Source organism: Mustela nigripes, chromosome 3 (genome assembly GCF_022355385.1).
Source record: "Mustela nigripes isolate SB6536 chromosome 3, MUSNIG.SB6536, whole genome shotgun sequence".
Classification (NCBI taxonomy): domain Eukaryota; kingdom Metazoa; phylum Chordata; class Mammalia; order Carnivora; family Mustelidae; genus Mustela; species Mustela nigripes.
In genome coordinates this window covers 180,831,299-180,849,640 of record NC_081559.1, presented here as the reverse complement: position 1 = coordinate 180,849,640, position 18,342 = coordinate 180,831,299, and the positions used below count along the sequence as shown (strand labels likewise).

At 42.4% G+C, this 18,342-nt stretch overlaps 1 protein-coding gene across 5 annotated transcripts in view; it reads right to left on the bottom strand.

Annotated features, from left to right (window-relative positions):
- Window positions 1–2,403: 2,403 nt before the first annotated feature.
- TBC1D31 (TBC1 domain family member 31) overlaps window positions 2,404–18,342 on the bottom strand; it is a 68,758-nt gene continuing 52,819 nt past the window's right edge. For 4 of the 5 annotated variants that reach the window (XM_059395100.1, XM_059395103.1, XM_059395104.1 and 1 more), the window contains 5 exons: window positions 13,701–13,841; window positions 11,619–11,813; window positions 9,942–10,080; window positions 4,462–4,557; window positions 2,404–2,741 (listed from right to left, as the gene is read on the bottom strand). In XM_059395100.1, the coding sequence (XP_059251083.1) occupies window positions 2,608–2,741; window positions 4,462–4,557; window positions 9,942–10,080; window positions 11,619–11,813; window positions 13,701–13,841 (705 nt within the window). In that variant the 3' untranslated portion in view covers window positions 2,404–2,607. The remainder of the gene's footprint in view (window positions 2,742–4,461; window positions 4,558–9,941; window positions 10,081–11,618; window positions 11,814–13,700; window positions 13,842–18,342) is intronic. The other variant, XM_059395101.1, reaches the window with a different exon arrangement.

Sequence of the window (18,342 nt, the reverse complement as noted above, 5' to 3'; positions counted from 1 at the left end):
GCTGCCGTACTGGTCAATACGGAATCACTGTGGAAAGGCCTTTAGCAAATGCTCCACTATTCCTCAAAATCAGAGAATTCATACTGGAGAAAAACCATATGAATGTAATAAATCTGAAAAGGCCTTAAACCAAGTTAATAACTTATTCAACACCACTGAATTCATACTGGACAGAAACTCTGAAGTGTAGCCAATGTGGAGAATCCAGCTGAAGCCCCAAATTTATCCAACATGGATCACTTCATACCAGAGAGAAACCTTATGGATGTAATAAATATGAAAAGGCCTTTAGGAACCTCTCTGCTTTAACAAGCTCAAGGAAGTTCTTGAGAGAAACTTCAAGAAGATGTCTGGAGCAGGAAGAAATTTTAGCTAAGCTCAAGCTTTCTTCAAGTCCCAGAGAATTTAGATTATAAAGACATTGGGGTTAAGTTGAAGATAGTCGAGAAGCAGACAGAGAGCATCAGAAATGTAGTTCAGGTATTACGTGTGATAGCATCTGAAAATGCCCAATGTCTGAAATCCGTGACGGCAGTGACATGATCAACATTGTTCCTGGGAGAACTAGTCAGAGAAGACTGAGGAATTCACAGGAAGAGTTTCATCTGGTTGAGAGTATGTGTAACTGTCACTGGGTAAATGGAAACTTATTTATTTTTTTAAAAGACTTTATTTATTTATTTGACAGAGATCACAAGTAGGCAGAGAGGCAGGCAGGGGGGTCGGGGTGGGGTGGGGTGGAGGCTGGGAAGCAGGCTCCCTGATGAGCTGAGAGCCCCATGCAGGGCTCGAACCCATGACCCCAAGATCGTGACCTGAGCCAAAGGCAGAGGCTTTAACCCACTGAGCCACCCAGGCGCTTAAAAAATGAAATACTGCGGGGCACCTGGGTGGGTCAGTAGGTTAAAGCCTCTGCCTTCGGCTCAGGTCACCATCTCAGGGTCCTGGAATCGAGCCCTGCATCGGGCTCTCAGATCAGCAGGGAGAGTCTGCTTCCTCCTCTCTCTCTGCCTGCCTGTCTGCTTACTTGTGATCTCTCTCTGTCAAATAAATAAAAAAATCTTTAAAAAAAATACTGCAACACCATGAAAGAGGTGTGTGTATTTGCAAAACCAGGCTGAGTAGGTGTGCATCCTGGTAAAAAGGGGACCTGAGGTAGAGGTGAAAATCTGACTTTATGTAGCTGATTCTGGCTGGCAGGATCAGGATATTTTAGAATTCCAATCCTTTCAGGTGAGCAAGCAATTTTGAGTTCACCAATTTCGAGTTCACCCCGCTTTCCATTCTACCCTGTACATTTTATATCCTGTGACTTGCTGTTGCCAAACACGCACCAGCGTGGCCCATGAAGGCCTGTTTGCAGCTGCCTGAAAATGGACAGGAAAGTAGGCTGAGGAAAGTGCTCTTGGGAAACCAGTGCCTTGCATTAGCCCTTTGCCTGCTGGCCAAGAGAGCATTTTGCTTACTGCGAATATTTGGTTTATTCTAGGATTATGCTTTTAAAAAAGAGTTTATGCTTTATAACCACAGACACAAGAATTACTTCTATATATTATTGCATGCTCTACGTCAAGTACAGTAGTAGAATTTTACATTTTAATCCCCACATCAGGTCCCTGAGCTATTTCTACTCTCCTTTTAGAAATGGGATCAAGGAAGGTTCTGGAAATAATTATCCAAGATGATGAAGTTGTGAGTAGCCCTGCTGTGGAGCCGGGGCTGTGTGGGGGAGCAGAGACAGAGACGGCAATGTTCTGAGCAGGGTGGGCTCACTGGGGAAGAGGAGACCCAGCTGCTGAGTGACAAGGGGCTGTGGAGACACAGTAGGGCTCTAGATGTCCTGCTGACTTCTCTCACTTTTGGCTGCACAGTTGTTGAGATGATTTCCTGTCTTTGTTTCTCCATTTACCTTTTTTCTTTTTTTAAGATTTTTATTTATTTGACAGACAGAGATCGCAAGTAGGCAGAGAGACAGGCAGAGAGACAGGCAGAGAGAGGAGGAAGCAGGCTCCCTGCTGAGCAGAGAGCCCGATGCGGGGCTCGATCCCAGGACCCTGGGATCATGACCCGAGCCGAAGGCAGAGGCTTAACCCACTGAGCCACCCAGGTGCCCCTCCATTTACTTTTAAAATAAACCCTCGTCAACTCAAGTCAGAAGTTTATGCGGGTCCTTGCAAACTGAAAGACTCTAACAAGCTTTAATAGCTTCAAACAAAATTTTCTTAAAGATTTTATTTATTTATTTGAGAGAGAGAGAGAGAGTATGAGAAGGGGGACAGTCAGAGGGAGAAGCAGAGTCCCCACTTAGCAGGGAGCCCATATAAGGGACTCGATCTCGGGACTCCAGGATCACAACCTGAGCCGAAGGCAGACGCTTAACCAACTGAGCCACCCAGGCGCCCCTAAGAGCTTAAAACCTTTTATTATGAAAAGTGCAAGAAGCCATTTACAAGCCAAAAGCATCAGAATGAAATAGTACACATAATTTTTATACACACATTTTTTTCCTATACAAAAAGTTGCCCTCTGTAGGGATATAAAATAAATAATCTAAAAATCAGTGTCACTGATTGCAAAATAGGTATCTCTCCGACTCTCTCAAGCCCTCTACGTGGCCAAAACATGAGGTGTCTGACATCTGTTGCGGGCCTGGGCGGTGAGTCTCTGGCGAAGAGTTCTTACTCTGTCCATAAGATCCCGCTCCGTGGTGTCCCACTGCATTCTTCTTTGATTTAAAGAAACTTCAAAAAAAGAGTAAAATTAATAGTTTAATTTTCCGATGTTAGATACAGCATGTATTTTGAAGGTAAATACGTTGCCAAAACCCAATAATGAAATGAATATTTGAAAAGTTAAACATCTTGAACGAAAAAGCCTAACATCTTGTTTCCTACATTGTTCCAGTTACAAAGCCAAATACTTACTGGTAAAATTGAATGAAGGCTATCAGAGAACTTACTTGCTTTTGGTTATGTAGCACTTGTTTTTAATTTGGGGGGATATAAATAATTGTTTGAATCAGGAACAAATCATGTCCAAGAGAGGCTGAGAGAGTTCTTTGCAACACTCAGTTCCCTCACTAGAATAAAGATCGTGAGAAAAAGCACTCCAAGTTGCCAAAATTAATATTTAGAAAAGTACACCAAGACTATTTTCCCAATGACTAAATAAAAATAAATAAATCAAATGGTTTCATAGTGGCCAACAAAGGGAGAGTCCAATTAAAATATTACAATGTGTCCAAGTGCAACAGACATTTCATACTGAGTTTGAGGGGCTAGTAAACACTGGAATCTGAAAAAAATAAAAAGGACCTTAAAAATATAATTCTTTCAAACTTAGTTACATATTCAAACAGCTCCAATTTCTGAAAACTCTATTTTCCTCCACAGGAATCCCACTTTTGTGTTTTGTTTTGCTGCTAAATACCTAAGCTTACCAAATGTCTTGACTTGATTTTCTAATTTAGAATTATCTAACTAAAAATTTAAGTTCTGACATGTCAGAATAAAGAACAGCTGAAAGTTCCGTGTACTTTCATTCAACTTATGCATGACTTTTGGTTTAATTCCTATTCTGACACAGAATCTATAGATGCATATAGAGCATGAGTCAGCAAAAATTTATAACACTGCAATCTCACGACTCATTACTAGATATATTTCTTATAAAGCCTGTCTTCAGAGGACACTGTGTAAGACTCTGTTCTTCTAAAGGAACTCAAAAGATCTCGTTAAATTCTGTTTCTTCTATATGATAGTTTTGTTGAAAATGTTCCTTGTTCCCTCCCCCATTTTAAAAAGAAATCAAATAGTTTATTGGGAAAACCTTCAGCTCCTTTATGGGCTAAAGCTGTGACTGTATTTCTGTATCAGGTTTCCAAACATAAAATTTTTTATGCAAACTTTTATGCAAACATAAAAACTTGCAGGGAAGCAAATGTTGGCCAATCAGCATGAAGCTGTTTGTCTTGGGCGGGTCCCCGGGGAGTGGCCCCAGCTGTGGATCACAGCGCCCCCACCCCCAGCAAACCCCTGTCTTCAGTGGCTCCTGGAAAGAGCCCAGTCCAGAAGAACATTCAGAAAATTCAAATACACAATAGCTTTGAAAACTAATGCTCAGATTTTCTTTCCACGAGGGTGTAAAACCTAGTTGTGAATATCATTACTTTAGCTAGTGACAGACTTGTGTAGGCACCTACAACTAGTATTAGAGAAAGGAAATCGCATCAGTGCCATCCATCTGGCAAATTTTCTCTACTTGGTTTCGGTCTGATCCAGTTTTTTTTTCCCCAGCTGGAAGAGCGGAGAACCCTGCTGTCTCCATTTTAGGATTTCCATTATCCCCACGCCCTGCAGAAACGGCATCAGAATGGCGCAAATACAATTCAAGCCACAGTCTTGCTTAGATGAAGGTGAAATTGTAAATGAGAGAAGAAACAGTGCTTGCTTATCAACTCACTGCATGTTGAAGAATCCATTTCCAAAATGTCATTTAGCTGTGAGGTTCGAGGCAGACAGCTGGAGGCGACCTGTCCGTTTTGGTCCCTGGACGCTGCTGTTGTAACAGGGAGGAGATGCAGAAGAGGTTTGGGAGTGAGTGGAGAGCCTTTTTGAATTCTAAATGGTCCCCAGGAAATGACATCTGCCAAGGATGAAAAGTCCCCAATTTCTATTCTGGGAAGAGCATTGTCCCCATTCCAAGGGCAGGGCAAGGGCAGTTATGAGCTGAAGTTTCGGTGACATATTTTAAAAACACCTTTAGCTAAAACAAAGAGCCAACAAACAAACAAACCACTCAAAAACAGAGATGTTAGGATAGAGATCCCAAATGTTTCTTGGACAAGATTATGAGAACTCCCCAGGGCCCACCCCTGGCAGCTACCAGCGGGCAGGGCCTCATGGAGCCAATAGAGAGCACGGGAGAACCAGCGAGAGGCAGGCTGCCCCTGCAAACTTCCAGAACCGTGAGCGGAGCAGGGTGCCTCCCCCTGTTCCTTGATCACTCTCATCTCATAAGTTTTACTGGTCCCTCGGCTATGTTTTCACCGTTCCCCCAACTCCTATGGCTTTTCAGTGAAGACACCCAGGTCCTTTTTTCTATTTTTCAGCCCAGCTAGAGTCCTGACTGTTCCTTTCTACTCCCATCACAGGGTCCGAGCTTCCAGGAGTCAGGCCCAGAATGAGTTACACTGACTTATTAAGATGCCTTTTCCCTGGTCTTAAGGGCTGCAGCTAATGGTTTTAACTCACAGTTTTAGCTCAATGAGTCATTAAGACTGTTTGGGGCTGATTACCAAATGACTAATTTGAACGGGTGTGAGGACATGGGATGTGAGGGTCATTGTCAAACATCTGAAGGGCTGTCCTGTGGCAGAGGTAGTACAAGTAATCTGCGTTTGCTCCAAAGAACTGTTTCTAATGAGGGAGTTAAAAAAAAAAAAAAAAAAAGGCATATTCAATTTTACGTTACGAGGCAGAGCTTGTAAATAAAATACTGGCAGAAGTGGAATCAGGTAGGGAGCTCGCCAGCCCCGAACATTCCAGCAGAAGCAGGATAACCGGCATTCACTACACACACAGCTGATCTGATACTGGTTCTCCAGATCTTTCCACATTTGAGATCTCACTGTCCCCTGTCTATCATCTGTCCCCCAAAAGCCGTCCTGCCCCTGGCTGTTTACTTCCTCTTCCGGAAGGGCCATGGTGTGAACATCACTTCTAGCACGGAATGGTTCCCTCTGCCAACAGCTGTGTTTCAAATACTGGCTGAGCAGAAAAATTTTAAAACAAAAACCCAGCTTCCTAGTTCCTATCCTAGATCTGCCAAAGTAATCCACTGTTGGGGAGGTCCTTAAAAGGGTTTTTAAAAAACAATCTGCAATTTACAAAAAAATAATAAATGCTAATAGTAACACATTTGAATACATTAAGAATAAAGCAAAAATTTGAAGTTTCTTTCCTGTACTTATTGTACTGCAACTTATTCTTATTAATGTAATGTATTTTAAAGCCCCAAAGGTGATTCTTATTAGTTTAAATCAGTATTTATTTGCTGAATTTGTATTAAGAGTACAATTTTAAAAAGGTACAAACTAAAATTCTTCCGTTCTAACCCCAGGCACCGAGTTCTTTACCCAGGAGGTGAGCCCAACAGTAGAGTTTCCAGGTCATTCTGCTGGGTAGCCAGCGTGGCAGACAGGACGTGGCCCACTTCCTGAGCCTGGCACTGAAGGTCCCTATCCTCTATCTTCTCCAGTAACATCTCTAAGTATCCTGTACATGAGCTCTCTCCAGCTGGTCTAACAATCCCCACGGCAGGCAACTTTCTTCCATTGATTATTACATCTAGCAAGTTCTGTCCTATATGAGCAGGGTTCATGGAGGCTTTGGTTGGGGAACCCACAAGAATAATAAAGGAAAATTCTGTGTGTCTATGTGCTTGTGCATATTTCTGGGAAGAGTCTCAGAGAGGCCCACAAACCATCAATGGCTAGAAAATGGTGCACTGGAACAAAATTAAAGACTACCTGGTCTATAATGTTGTCATTTTACAAATGAGGAAACTGAAGACCAGTCACCAATTCTGAATAAATCCATGACTCTGGCCAACTTTACTTAAACGCCTGTGTTCATTTACCATAAGTCTGGCACTAGGACTCAGGGCTCCTGCCACCTAGTCTGGGAACCAACACCACACTGTGAAATCCTCCCTCTGAAGTATGCTCCCCGATGCTCCAAACCTGTTCGTTTGTTTTTTTTTTAAAGACCCAGTAATTAGAAACCTGGTCCCCACCTGGTAACAGCCATGTACTCATGTTTTCTTTTAAAGTAACAGTTTCACTGAGATAGAACCCACATGCCATAAAATTCACTCTTGAAAGTGTACGGTTCAGTGTTCTTAGTGTGTTCAGAGTTGCACGACCATCACCACTAACTCTAGAACATTTCTGTCACCCCAAGCTCCCCATCAGTAGTCACCCTCCCAACCCTGTGAGACTGCTAACCTACTTTTTGTGTCTATGGATTTGCCTGTTCTACACATTCCATACGAATAAAATCATAGGATATGTATCCTTTGATGTCTAGCTCCTTTGACTTAGTACAGAGATTTCAAAGTTCCTCCAATTTCCAGCATAAATAAGTACTTAGTTCCTTCTTATTGCCAGCTAAGTTTTCACCATATGGATCTGTGTTGATCCATTCCTTGCCTGATGGCTCTCCAGGCTGTTTACACTTCCCGGCTATTATGGTAGCAACGCTGCGACTTTCCTGAACGGGTTTTTGTATGGACGCGTTTCCCATCTCCCATGTACGCAACTGCTGGGTCACATAACCCCTTTGTGTTTGACCTTCTGAGAACCTGCCGGACTATTTCCCAAAGTGGCTGCCACTTCGCACAACCTGCAGCACCATCCCCTTTTCTCTAGGACCCTTGTCAACACTCGCTGTGTTGGATTACAGTCACGCTACTATCTCATTCTGTTTTTGTATTTTTACATTTTTTTTTCCTCATATGGTTTTGGTTTGTATGGCTCTAGTGACTGATGAGGTTAAGCGTCTTTTTGTGTGTGTACTGTGGCCATTTGTACCTTCGTTGGAGAACGGTATATTCAAATCCTTCGCCCATTTAAAACTGCGCTAATATCATTTTATAGGACATGGCTTTTCAGTTACAATTTAAGTTTAGGGACCATGGATTTTAGGGGTAGCAAGGGCCATTCACACTGTCCAGAAGATCCTGTTTTCTAGAAAATAGCAAGAATTTCTTCCTCCCTGGCAATAAAAATTTGACACTAAGCAAAATTTTTATTTATTTTTTAAAAAGATTTATTTGGGGGACGCCTGGGTGGCTCAGCTGGTTAAGCAGCTGCCTCCGGCTCAGGTCATGATCCCAGCGTCCTGGGATCGAGTCCCGCATCAGGCTCCTTGCTCAGCCGGGAGCCTGCTTCTCCCTCTGCCTCTGCCTACCACTCTGTCTGCTTGTGCTCACTCTCGCTCCTCTCTCTCTCTGACAAATAAATAAATAAAATCTTAAAAAAAAAAAAAAAAAGATTTATTTGGGGGAGAGCATGAGTGTGGGGAGGGCAGAGGGAGATGGAGAATCTCAGGCAGACTACCCATTGAGCACAGAGCCCACTGTGGGGCTGGATCCCAGCACCCCAAGATCATGACCTGGGCCGAAATCAACCGTCAGACACTTAACCGACTGAGCCAGCCAGGTGGCCCCCTGACATTTTAAAAATTTTAAATAAATGACCTGCCCCTGGCAGATTCTTACCAGTTTCCTACTTCCTGGTGCCTCCATTCTAGGCCCTGAGGCACAAACAAATGGCGCTCGCCGCCAATCAAAAGTCAAAATGCTGTTTTCCTAATTACAACTGATTATCTCCCAGTGTTAAGAGCAAATGACTGATTTCACTTATACACCCTGATTAAGAAAGTGACAAATCCGTAGCCGTTTGCCTTTTGAAAAATGGATGATTATTAGCCAAATTATCTCTCATTGGTGAAATTTAGTAAAGTTATAAAAACAGGCAGCACGGTGGGAAGACCCAGCGGGAAGGTGACTGAAGACAGAAGGGGAAACTTCTGCTGCAGTTTCCTCCTTTTTCCTGTTTCTAAAGCCACAGCTTCTCTAACAGCCTCAAGCATCGTTTCTGTCTAGAGGAGGGGGGCAGTGTGAGAGGGTCCCCGGCAGGCAGCAGCTCCCCTGCTTACTGCCGCTTGTGAGCCACTGGGAAATACCTGCTTTGTGCAGAGTGACTTTGCCTCCCTCCCTCCCCGGGGGTGGTCCGCGGGACCCGAATCTAGAGCCTGAGAGCTAATGACGAGTTTCAGAAGTACGCGTAATTCAACGCCAAGGCGTCTAACCTACATTTCTACTTTTCGAATGTGTGAATTACAGAAGCCAGGCACACAGCGACATTATTCACAGACGCCCAGAAGTGGACAGAGCCTCAGGGCTCATCAGCTGACGACAAATGGATAAATTTCAGAGTGGAAGGTGTCTGCAGTGGACCACTGGCCATCAGGTGGGTGACACGCTGATGCACGGACGAGCCTCAGAACGTCGCGCCACGTGAAAGAAGTCAGACACAAAAGACCAGAGGATGTGATTCCATTTATACGACGTTTCCTGAACATTCAAATCTATAGTGACAGGATGTTGATCCGAGGTGGCCAGGGGCTGGGAGAGGGGGGAGGGGAAATGGGGAGTGACCGCAAATGCATAGAGGGTTCCTTCTGGGCACTAAAACCGTTCTAGAATTGATTACAGTGATGGTTGCACAACTCCGTGAATATATATGTATTTTTACATATGGCAACTTAATACCATAAAATCGTATGGCATGTGAATTATTTATCAGTAAGACTGTTACTAAAAAAAGGTTAATCCATATACAGTAAAAAAAAAAAAAAAAGACTGGAATGATGCAAAATGTAGTAAAATAAAAATTCATTGTAACTGCATTTGATTAAAGAATTCTAAGTAAATTAGGTTTTCACAGTTGATGCCACTGCAAGTCCGGCACCAAAACCTGACAGTTATAGTGACTCTGCTTGCGCTACTTTGCTATGCTGTTGTTTTGAGGACCAGCTGTTAGCGAAGCACACATTTTTACCAAAAGAAACTAGAAGCACTTTGGGAGCAAATCATATTCTCATAGATTAAGGAGGTTAACCAGGACCATGGAACCAGGGAATAAAACAGAACTACACAGCGTGGGTGAGAGTTTTCTTGATCGGAGTTTTTAAAAACAAACATACAAACAAACAAACAAAAAATGAGTCCTAGCAACCAATGAAAAGGCGACTAGTGGTCACCTTTCAGCTGAGCATTGACGTGAATGACGTACACCTTGGGGACTTGTAACAGCAGAGCACACTCAGTGACGGGTCTGTGACAGCACGGAGAGAAAGGCACTCACGGACACTCACCTTTCCTGTACCCATGTCCGGCATGTTCTAAAGCATCATTTGTCTCTTTCTGTAGAAAGCACTTTCTGGATGCATCTGCGAGAGCCGAAGCTTTCTTTTCTGATTTCAAATGAAAGTCTTTTTCTTTAGCTTCCTCCCACTAAATACAATAAACGAAAGAAAAGAAAAATCACCTAAAAGTTGGGGTAATGGCGGTTTCGACAGTGGAATAAACCCCATCTGTCTTTTCTACCCCACTTCCTTTGGGATTCCCATGGCACGCAGGATCTGTTTGGTTTTAGGGTAAACTGAGTGCCTGCCTTGGACCTCGAGGGTAGAGGCACTTCTCACGTGCCACCCATGAGGACGTCAGCGGACCACACGGCACACAGACAGGAGCCCACTGTCTTTGAAATAACAAGTCCTTTGAATACATGGCAGATCTTGTGGGATTAAGCTCGTTTTTAAAATACATGACAACTGTCTTATTTAATTTGAACCTATCCCTTAATAAAATCTGCCTAGCTCCAGTACACATGCTGACTACAGGGACATCAAGGAATTTCTATGAACCCCGACTTTCTTTTTCCTAAAGTGAGAAAGTGATTATCTTGAAATTAGCCCAAGGGTAACAAAAATAATGCAGTTAAGATATCCTACAACTCCTTAAGTTCATCGGTGTTCTATGCTACAACTCTCGCATCCAAACACACATGTAATTTTTATGTTATAAAAATGCTAATGCATGAAATAACAAAACTTAAAGAATCGTTAGGGCCAGGAAGGACCACAGAAATCCAGTCCTTTCCTGTTACTGAAGAGGAGAGAGAGTCTGAGTGATTTCAAGGCCACACAGTAGTCAAGCTTTAGAACCCGGGACAGCAGATACAAAGATGCACCTCTGTGTACCAGGAAAAGCCCTCACAGTGATTCTGAGCCCACTCGCAAATACACCATTTCCCCCCTCATCCAGCAACACCTGACATGGCACAGTCGGGGGCCAATGTCAGGAATCCTCAAGACGTGGGCCTCCACCATGACTTTCCTGGGGAGCCTCAGCGGGCATCGCCCCCACTGCTCCCTGTCCTTGACTCAAAGTGTGATCAGACAGGGCCACGTGTCCTTCAGCTGGGGTAGCATGGAAATGAAAAGAAGAGTGACCTGAAGGAAATACATTATAAAAAGCTTTTGGGAGAGACAGCACGACAGAGCAGCATGAAGAGGAAGGAACTAGGCCCAGTTCTCTGGTTCCTGATCTCTCCCTAGTTCTTCCGTGTCCTCAGGGAAGTCTGCGTGTCCGTGATAAGATCTGCAGCGTGTGGGCACCAGAGACGCTCATGGGATCAACCGGAGGGGACATCTGTGTGATGGGACATAAACTCCTAGTTGGCTCCTCAAATCCTTTCATTCTTCTTTAGGGAAAGAATTCTAATTTTTGTCATTTGATTATGTAAACTTTCAAAAAAAAATTTTTTTTAAGATTTTATTTATTTATTTGACAGAGAGAGATCACAAGTAGGCAGAGAGAGAGGAGGAAGCAGGCTCCCTGCTGAGCAGAGAGCCAGACGCGGGACTTGATCCCAGGACCCTGGGATCATGACCTGAGCCGAAGGCAGAGGCTTAACCAGTACCCAGGGGCCCCTAAACTTTCAAAATTTAAATGAGGAGTAACAAAAAAATGTGTGACACGATTCTGACCTTTCTAGCTTCCTCCCCCATCATCGCGTCTACTACTTCTGTTTCGGTCCTTCTGTTTTCCCGAAGGAGTCTGGCCACTTCCCGGTAACACTCGTGGCGCTGCAGATCATCACATCTTTGTTTACGTAGAGCCTCAATTCGCCAGTCGGCATTCAGACACGCTTGTTCAGCTTCTGCCAAATTTTCTTCAATTAACTAAGAAATATTTGCAAATTTCAGAAACAAGGTCAGACTATATAGAAAATACAGTATATCTGTTCAATGCATCCACGTGTCTAGGGTGGTTTTTTGTTTTTTGTTTTTCTTTAAGATTTATTTATTTATTGGAGAGAGAGAGAAAGAAAGAGGTCGCAGCAGGAGGGGCAGAGGGGGAGAATCTTAAGCAGACCCGGTACGGAGCCTGGGCCAGGGCTTGATCTCATGACCAAGAGATCAGGACCTGAGCTGAAACCAAGAGTCAACCTTTAACTGACTGAGCCACCCAAGCACCCCAAGGTTTGTAACCTTGGTTGCACATTAGAATCACCTCACAGTGTTTAAAGCAAACTGTGGTGTCCAGGACCCAACACAAACGAATATATCAATCCCTCGGGTGGCAGGATATTGGAACTTTTTTTTTTTTGAAGATTTATTTATTTGACACAGAGAGAGGGAGAACAAGCAGAGGGAGAGGGAGAAGCAGGCTCCCCACTGAGCAGGGAGCCCGATGCGGGGCTCCATCCCAGAACCCTGGAATCATAACCTCGTAACCACAGTGCAAACCACAAGTTAATCAAAAGGCTTTATAGAAAAAGTTGGAGAATTGGATGTCTGCAGGGGACTTTGAAAAACTCTGATAGATTCCTGGAACCCTAAAAGTCTATGTGCAAGGCGGACGCTTAACCCACTGAACCACCCAGGCGTCCCAAGGATACTGGAACTTTCACAAAGGTGGTTCTAAGGCATACATAGTCAAGGTTGAGAATTTCGAGGCTAAGCAATGAGTGAGATTGAACAATCTCCCTCTTTCAACCTTTTGAAAAGGAGTCAGAAGAGCTCATTCTTACAGACTGGACAAAAGCCTTCAAGGAAAAATAAATGGTGGGCTATTCTGGGGGGAACCCCTAAGGGACTGTGGTTGAACAGAAGGGAGGGAGATCTTACACTATTCCTGGCTTTTGGACCAGGGCCAGGCCTGGCCGCAGACCCATTTAGCATTTTGCTAACTGGGTAACAGAGCAAGTTCTTTTCTGAAGTTCCCACATTCTGTTTCAATTCACTTAAGCCAGCGTTTCTGAAAGGGAGCTCCGCAGATACTCTAGAAAGGAAGTTTGGGAAATTTTCTTAAAGAGTCACAATGTACCATATCCTCAAATGTGGCAGGGAAAAAACCCAACTTTAAATAGCACTTCCAACACTTACTTGCCGCTCCCCATTTTACTGAGTAATAGTTATTAATATTCTACAGAATACACTTTGGAAATGCTGGCTTATATACACAGCAAAGACCTGATGTTTTGCAACTAATCTGCTCAGGGACAATTTCTGAGACATAACATAGTAGGTCAGTACCTCTAAAGTTACCATTTCCCTTGTACTTTCTCCTAAGTCTTTAAATTCTCAGAGAGTGGGACGCCTGGGTGGCTCAGTTGGTTAAGCGGCTGCCTTTGGCTCAGGTCATGATCCCAGCGTCCTGGGATCGAGTCCCACATCGGGCTCCTTGCTCAGCAGGGAGCCTGCTTCTCCCTCTGCCTCTGCCTGCCATTCTGTCTGCCGCTCTCTCCCCCGCCCCCCTCTCATAAATAAATAAAATCTTAAAAAAAAAAAAAAGGCTTTTAAAAAAATAATAAAAATAAATTCTCAGAGAGTATAAAAGACACATGTGGTGTGAGTAACCTCTAAAACTAATGTGAGATTCTAGGAATTGTGATCACTGAAGCAAAGAAATCAATTAATGCAGGTTTTAAGTTTAATCTTGAATTTCTTCTTTTAAAAGGATGACAGAAGCAGAGGGGCAGGGCAGGGGAAAAGAAATGCTTCATAACAGGATGACAGATGAAAATGTCCCCCTCTCTATATATACTAAATTTCCCATATTTTTACCTTCTGAGTTTTTTGGTTTTGAGTCTGATCTGTTTCTATCAATTTATGAAATATGTGTTCTTCAAGATCCACTTTTCGTCTAAAGGCATCTGCATCTTCTCTCATTTCTTTTGCAACAGCTTCCTGATTTCTAGTAAGATTCTGTTAAAAAAAAAAAATCAATTGTAAAAAAAAAAATCACAAATCTATATAATAATGCTAGAACACAAAATGGCACTTTTTTCCCCTAGAATACTAACACACAAATAAAAAACTGTTATCTGATTTTCAAAGTAAAAAGTAAACAGCAGTGACGTCCCTGAAAACACAAGAAAGGACCCCTGAAAATTCTCTCATCCTAAAAAGTATTGAGAACATGGAATGACCAACTTTTTCAGAACTCCGGAAATTCACTAAAGGCTTGTAGCAATTTGGGGAGCATTTACTCATAAAAATGGCTGAATCTTGGTAAGAAGAGTAACCCTTAGGGCATTTTTAACTAGCACTATCCCAAGTTTCACCCCACCCCTAAACTCTTCCTTAGGCTTGAAAACCAGTAGCCTGACAGCCAATGGGAGGGGGGAAAAATGGAGTTGGAAAAGTAGAAAACTCCCATTCCCAGATGACTGTCACCATTTGACCTATGCGGTGGCTCTGGAAGGACCCATTCCCACGGCGGTCCTTATGTATCCTCAGAACTCACTCCTTTGAACAGCCTTTTCCCTGGGGGCATTTGCTGAAAAACATCAGAGCAAACTGCTGAGTATCTTGGCTGCCTGAGGTAGGGGACCACAATGCAAACCACAAGTTAATCAAAAGGCTTTACAGGAAAAATTGGAGAATTAGATGTCTGCAGGGGACTTTGAAAAGCTCGGATAGATTCCTGGAACCCTAAAAGTCTATATGCATGTGTAAGGCTGTGCACTTAGCAAGGGTTATGTGAATGCTCAGATCCGAGAAGGTCCTGAGCTGTCCAGTCTGGTGTACTGAGGTACTGCACGGTCAGGAGGCAAAGTGTAAGACAGAGCTGTAAACTACGGAGCTAAGTACTGAAGGCATGCCCCAATGTAATGCACACAGAGCCCACTGGCCATGACTAGAAGCTTACTGGTTCAAGGCAAGTATGGAAGTCTCTGTCTGGTTACGACTTTAATTTCATTCCATAAATTAATCTTTACAGAATTAATTCAGACAAGCCACTAAGTAAAGAGACAAGAAAACCCTGAGGAAGGGGGAGAATCTGATTTTCAGAACTGCCACACTTCACTATTTAAATATCCTGTTTTCAACAAAAAATTACACAAGATATTAAAAACCCAAAGTATGGCTCTACGTACTCTGAGTAGACATTAACCACATGTTCTCCAAAGAAGATACAAGAATGGCCAATAAACATAGGAAAGCATCACCACGTGGACTAGCACCATTAACCATTAGAAAAAAAGCAAATCAAAACCACAGGATACCACTTCACGCTCAGTCATAACGGCGATAATCAAAAGGACAGATTATAACGATTGTTCACAAGGATGTGGAGAAATTAGAACTCTACGCTCCTAGGTACAAATATAAGAAAACTGAAAATACATGTTCAAACAAAAAGTTGTACATGAATATTCCCAGCAGGACAACTCATCAGAGCCGAAAGGTGGAAACACCCCAAATATCTACCAATTGATATTTGGATAAACAAAATGTGGTCTTATCCTTACAATGGAACATTATTCAGCCACAAAAAGGAAGGAAGTACTTGCTCATACCGCTACAGGGACAAAACTTGAACACAAAATGCTATGTGAAAGACGCCAGGCACAAAAGACTATACATTGTATGATTTCATTTAAACAAAATGTCAGAATAGGCAAATCCATCAAGACAGTATATAAGTGGTTGCCAGGGTCAGGGGACTGGGGATGGAAGTGCTAATGAGTACCGTGGTTGAAGAGAAGGAGAGCAAACAGTATTCATGAAAATTTAAGTTAAAAAAGCAAAATATCAATTGTGTGTACTAAATAATCTCACTTATCCTTATTAATGATATCAGTAGTTACTTCTCAATTTAGGGATTTATTTCCACTTTTCTCATTATCTACTGGTAACATGATTACCTTCATAATGGAAAATAAAAATGTTTTCCAATTATATGCAGAGAAGATATATGTATGAAGAAGCTTATAGCCACAAACTGTAAAGCACTTAAACATCCAACAATAGAAAAAAACATTTAAATAAGTTATGGTTCGTTAATATCTATTACGAATGACAACTACCAAGATATGTAGTCATTTGCAAAAAGGATTTAAGTAAAAAAGAAACGCAGAATATAGAATTTTAGCTACTCCATAAAGAGGTGCACATTCCAATGAAAAGATTAGCCCTTGACTCCCCTGCCTGATAAGAGTGTCTTTGTAGGCCTGGGCCCTTGGGCTCTGCCAGGTAGTTCGTGCTAATCACGTGACTTCTGGTAGGAGCCACAGGACGCACCGTATCAGCCTGACCTCTCAGAGCAAGTAAGTACTGTGCATCCTGCATGCCTGCGGGACTGACGCCTGATAAAACCCTGGATGCTGAGACTCGAGTGAGCCTGCCTGTTGGCAAAACTCGCCATGCGCTGTCGTGCATCTCTCCTGGCAAAATCAGGCACCGTTTGACTCCACTGGGAGAGGACAAGGGGAAGCTTGTGCTGGTCTCTCCTGGGTTCTGCCCTATGTGCCTTTTACCTTTGCCAAGGCGTTCCGTTGTTGCTGTTTAAGTAATCTCTACACCCCTCACGGGGCTCAAACTCATGACCCCGAGATCAAGAGCTACGGGCTCCACTGACTGAGCCAGCCGGGCGCCCCCTACCTTCCCTGAGTTTACACTGTATCCCTTTGATGTAATAAACCATAACAATGAGTGTAACAGCTTTTCCTGAGATCTGTGAGTCCTTCTAGCAAATCACTGAACCAGAGGGTAGTCTTGGGGTCTCCTGTCACTGACATATAGACATTAACTCATTTAATCATCACAGTCTTGGCAAGGATGGTCCTAGGCCAAGGAGAAGGTACATGTGCCTGAAAGAGAGATGGAGACAGAGGCTGAAACTGGACTTGAGGAACCAGGGTTCAAGGAGAGGAAGGGGATGGAATCTGGATCAGAGGTCAGTATGTGCTTATTTGTTTGTGCTTCATTTTTTTCTTTTGTTAAAAAAATTTTTATTCAAATTAGATATATATGGAATATTGGGCATATATTTTCAATAGAGGTCACCACAATATTGTCTGTTTACTGGGATATAATTTGTTTACAAATAGATGCAGTTAATCAAACTGATGTTGAGAGCTAAGTTTGGCAGATAAAGTATTAATTACTAAAACTGATGAAAAAGCCAGGAGTTGCACATCTGAATCTAACGGACCTGATAATGTTCAGGAATTTATAAGTTAGTTTTGTTAAGCAGGCTTGGTCTTCTCTAACCTGTTTGCTTAATGAATACTTTCCTCAGAAGAGGGCAAAAATGATAATGATCCACAGGAAGAAACTCGGCATTGCTTCTGGGGCATTCCTGCCCAAAGCACATAAGCTGAACCTTACCGTGAGGAAACAACAGACAAATGCTGAGGAACACTACAAAATACCTGGCCGGATTCTTCAAAAATATCAATGTTATAAAATACAAAGACAGACTCAGGAGTGGTGCCAACATAAAGGAGACTAAAGAGACATGACAACTGAGAAAGCAGATTATCTGAGATTTTCTTTTGCTCTAAAGGACAGTCTTACCACAACTGATAACATCTGAATAAGGCTTATATATTGGATAACAATAATGTGCTCATTTCATGATTTTGATCATTGTTCTGTGGTCATGTGATTAGGATGCCTTGGTTTTAGGAAATATATGCTGAAGCATTTAGGGGGAAAAGGGCATCAGGTTTGCAACTTTCTCTTAAAAAGTTCAGAAAAAAAAAATGTATCTACATGTGTCCAGGTACATACAGAGACAGAGAAGGTTAATGCCAATTTACCAACATGCTAATACCTGAGAATCTGAGAGAAACCTATTTGAAAATTCTTAGTATTTTTCTTGCAAATTTTCTGTTGATTCTGACACCATGCCCCATTGGGGCTACCACCTACCTCCGCCAAAGAAAAGACAGTAAAAAGTAATCTTAGGTTTGGTCCAAATGAATTGAATCTAATTCAAAATCACAGGAGACTGAGCTGCGGTGTAAATTGCTGGCTCAGTTCTAGAAGTCGTTCAGTATGGAACTTAAAAAGTGTTACAGATATGAAAGGATGCCATAGGTTTTAAATCTTTTTGAATGTAAGTAACAATCATTTGTTACCTGTTACATATTTGCAGTTCTCACCAACTTCGAAGTCTCACTTTAAAAGAGGGCTGAAGGAAGTGAAAACTTATGGTTTCCATGTTAAATGAATGAAGAACAAAATGCTTTTTCCAAATAATAAATATTTATATTAACAAAATTCCTTTTTCCAGCATCGTGGAAGCTAAATTATATATTCTAAGTAGGTCCTTGATAATCTATTTCCAGCAGATTCAAATTTAAAGTCCTTTACAGCTCTTATCTCATTTACCTTACTTACGAAGATCCTTATCAAGTACTGGGCTAATTTTGTACTCACTATCACACGGATACAGGAAAACTTAGTAACTTGG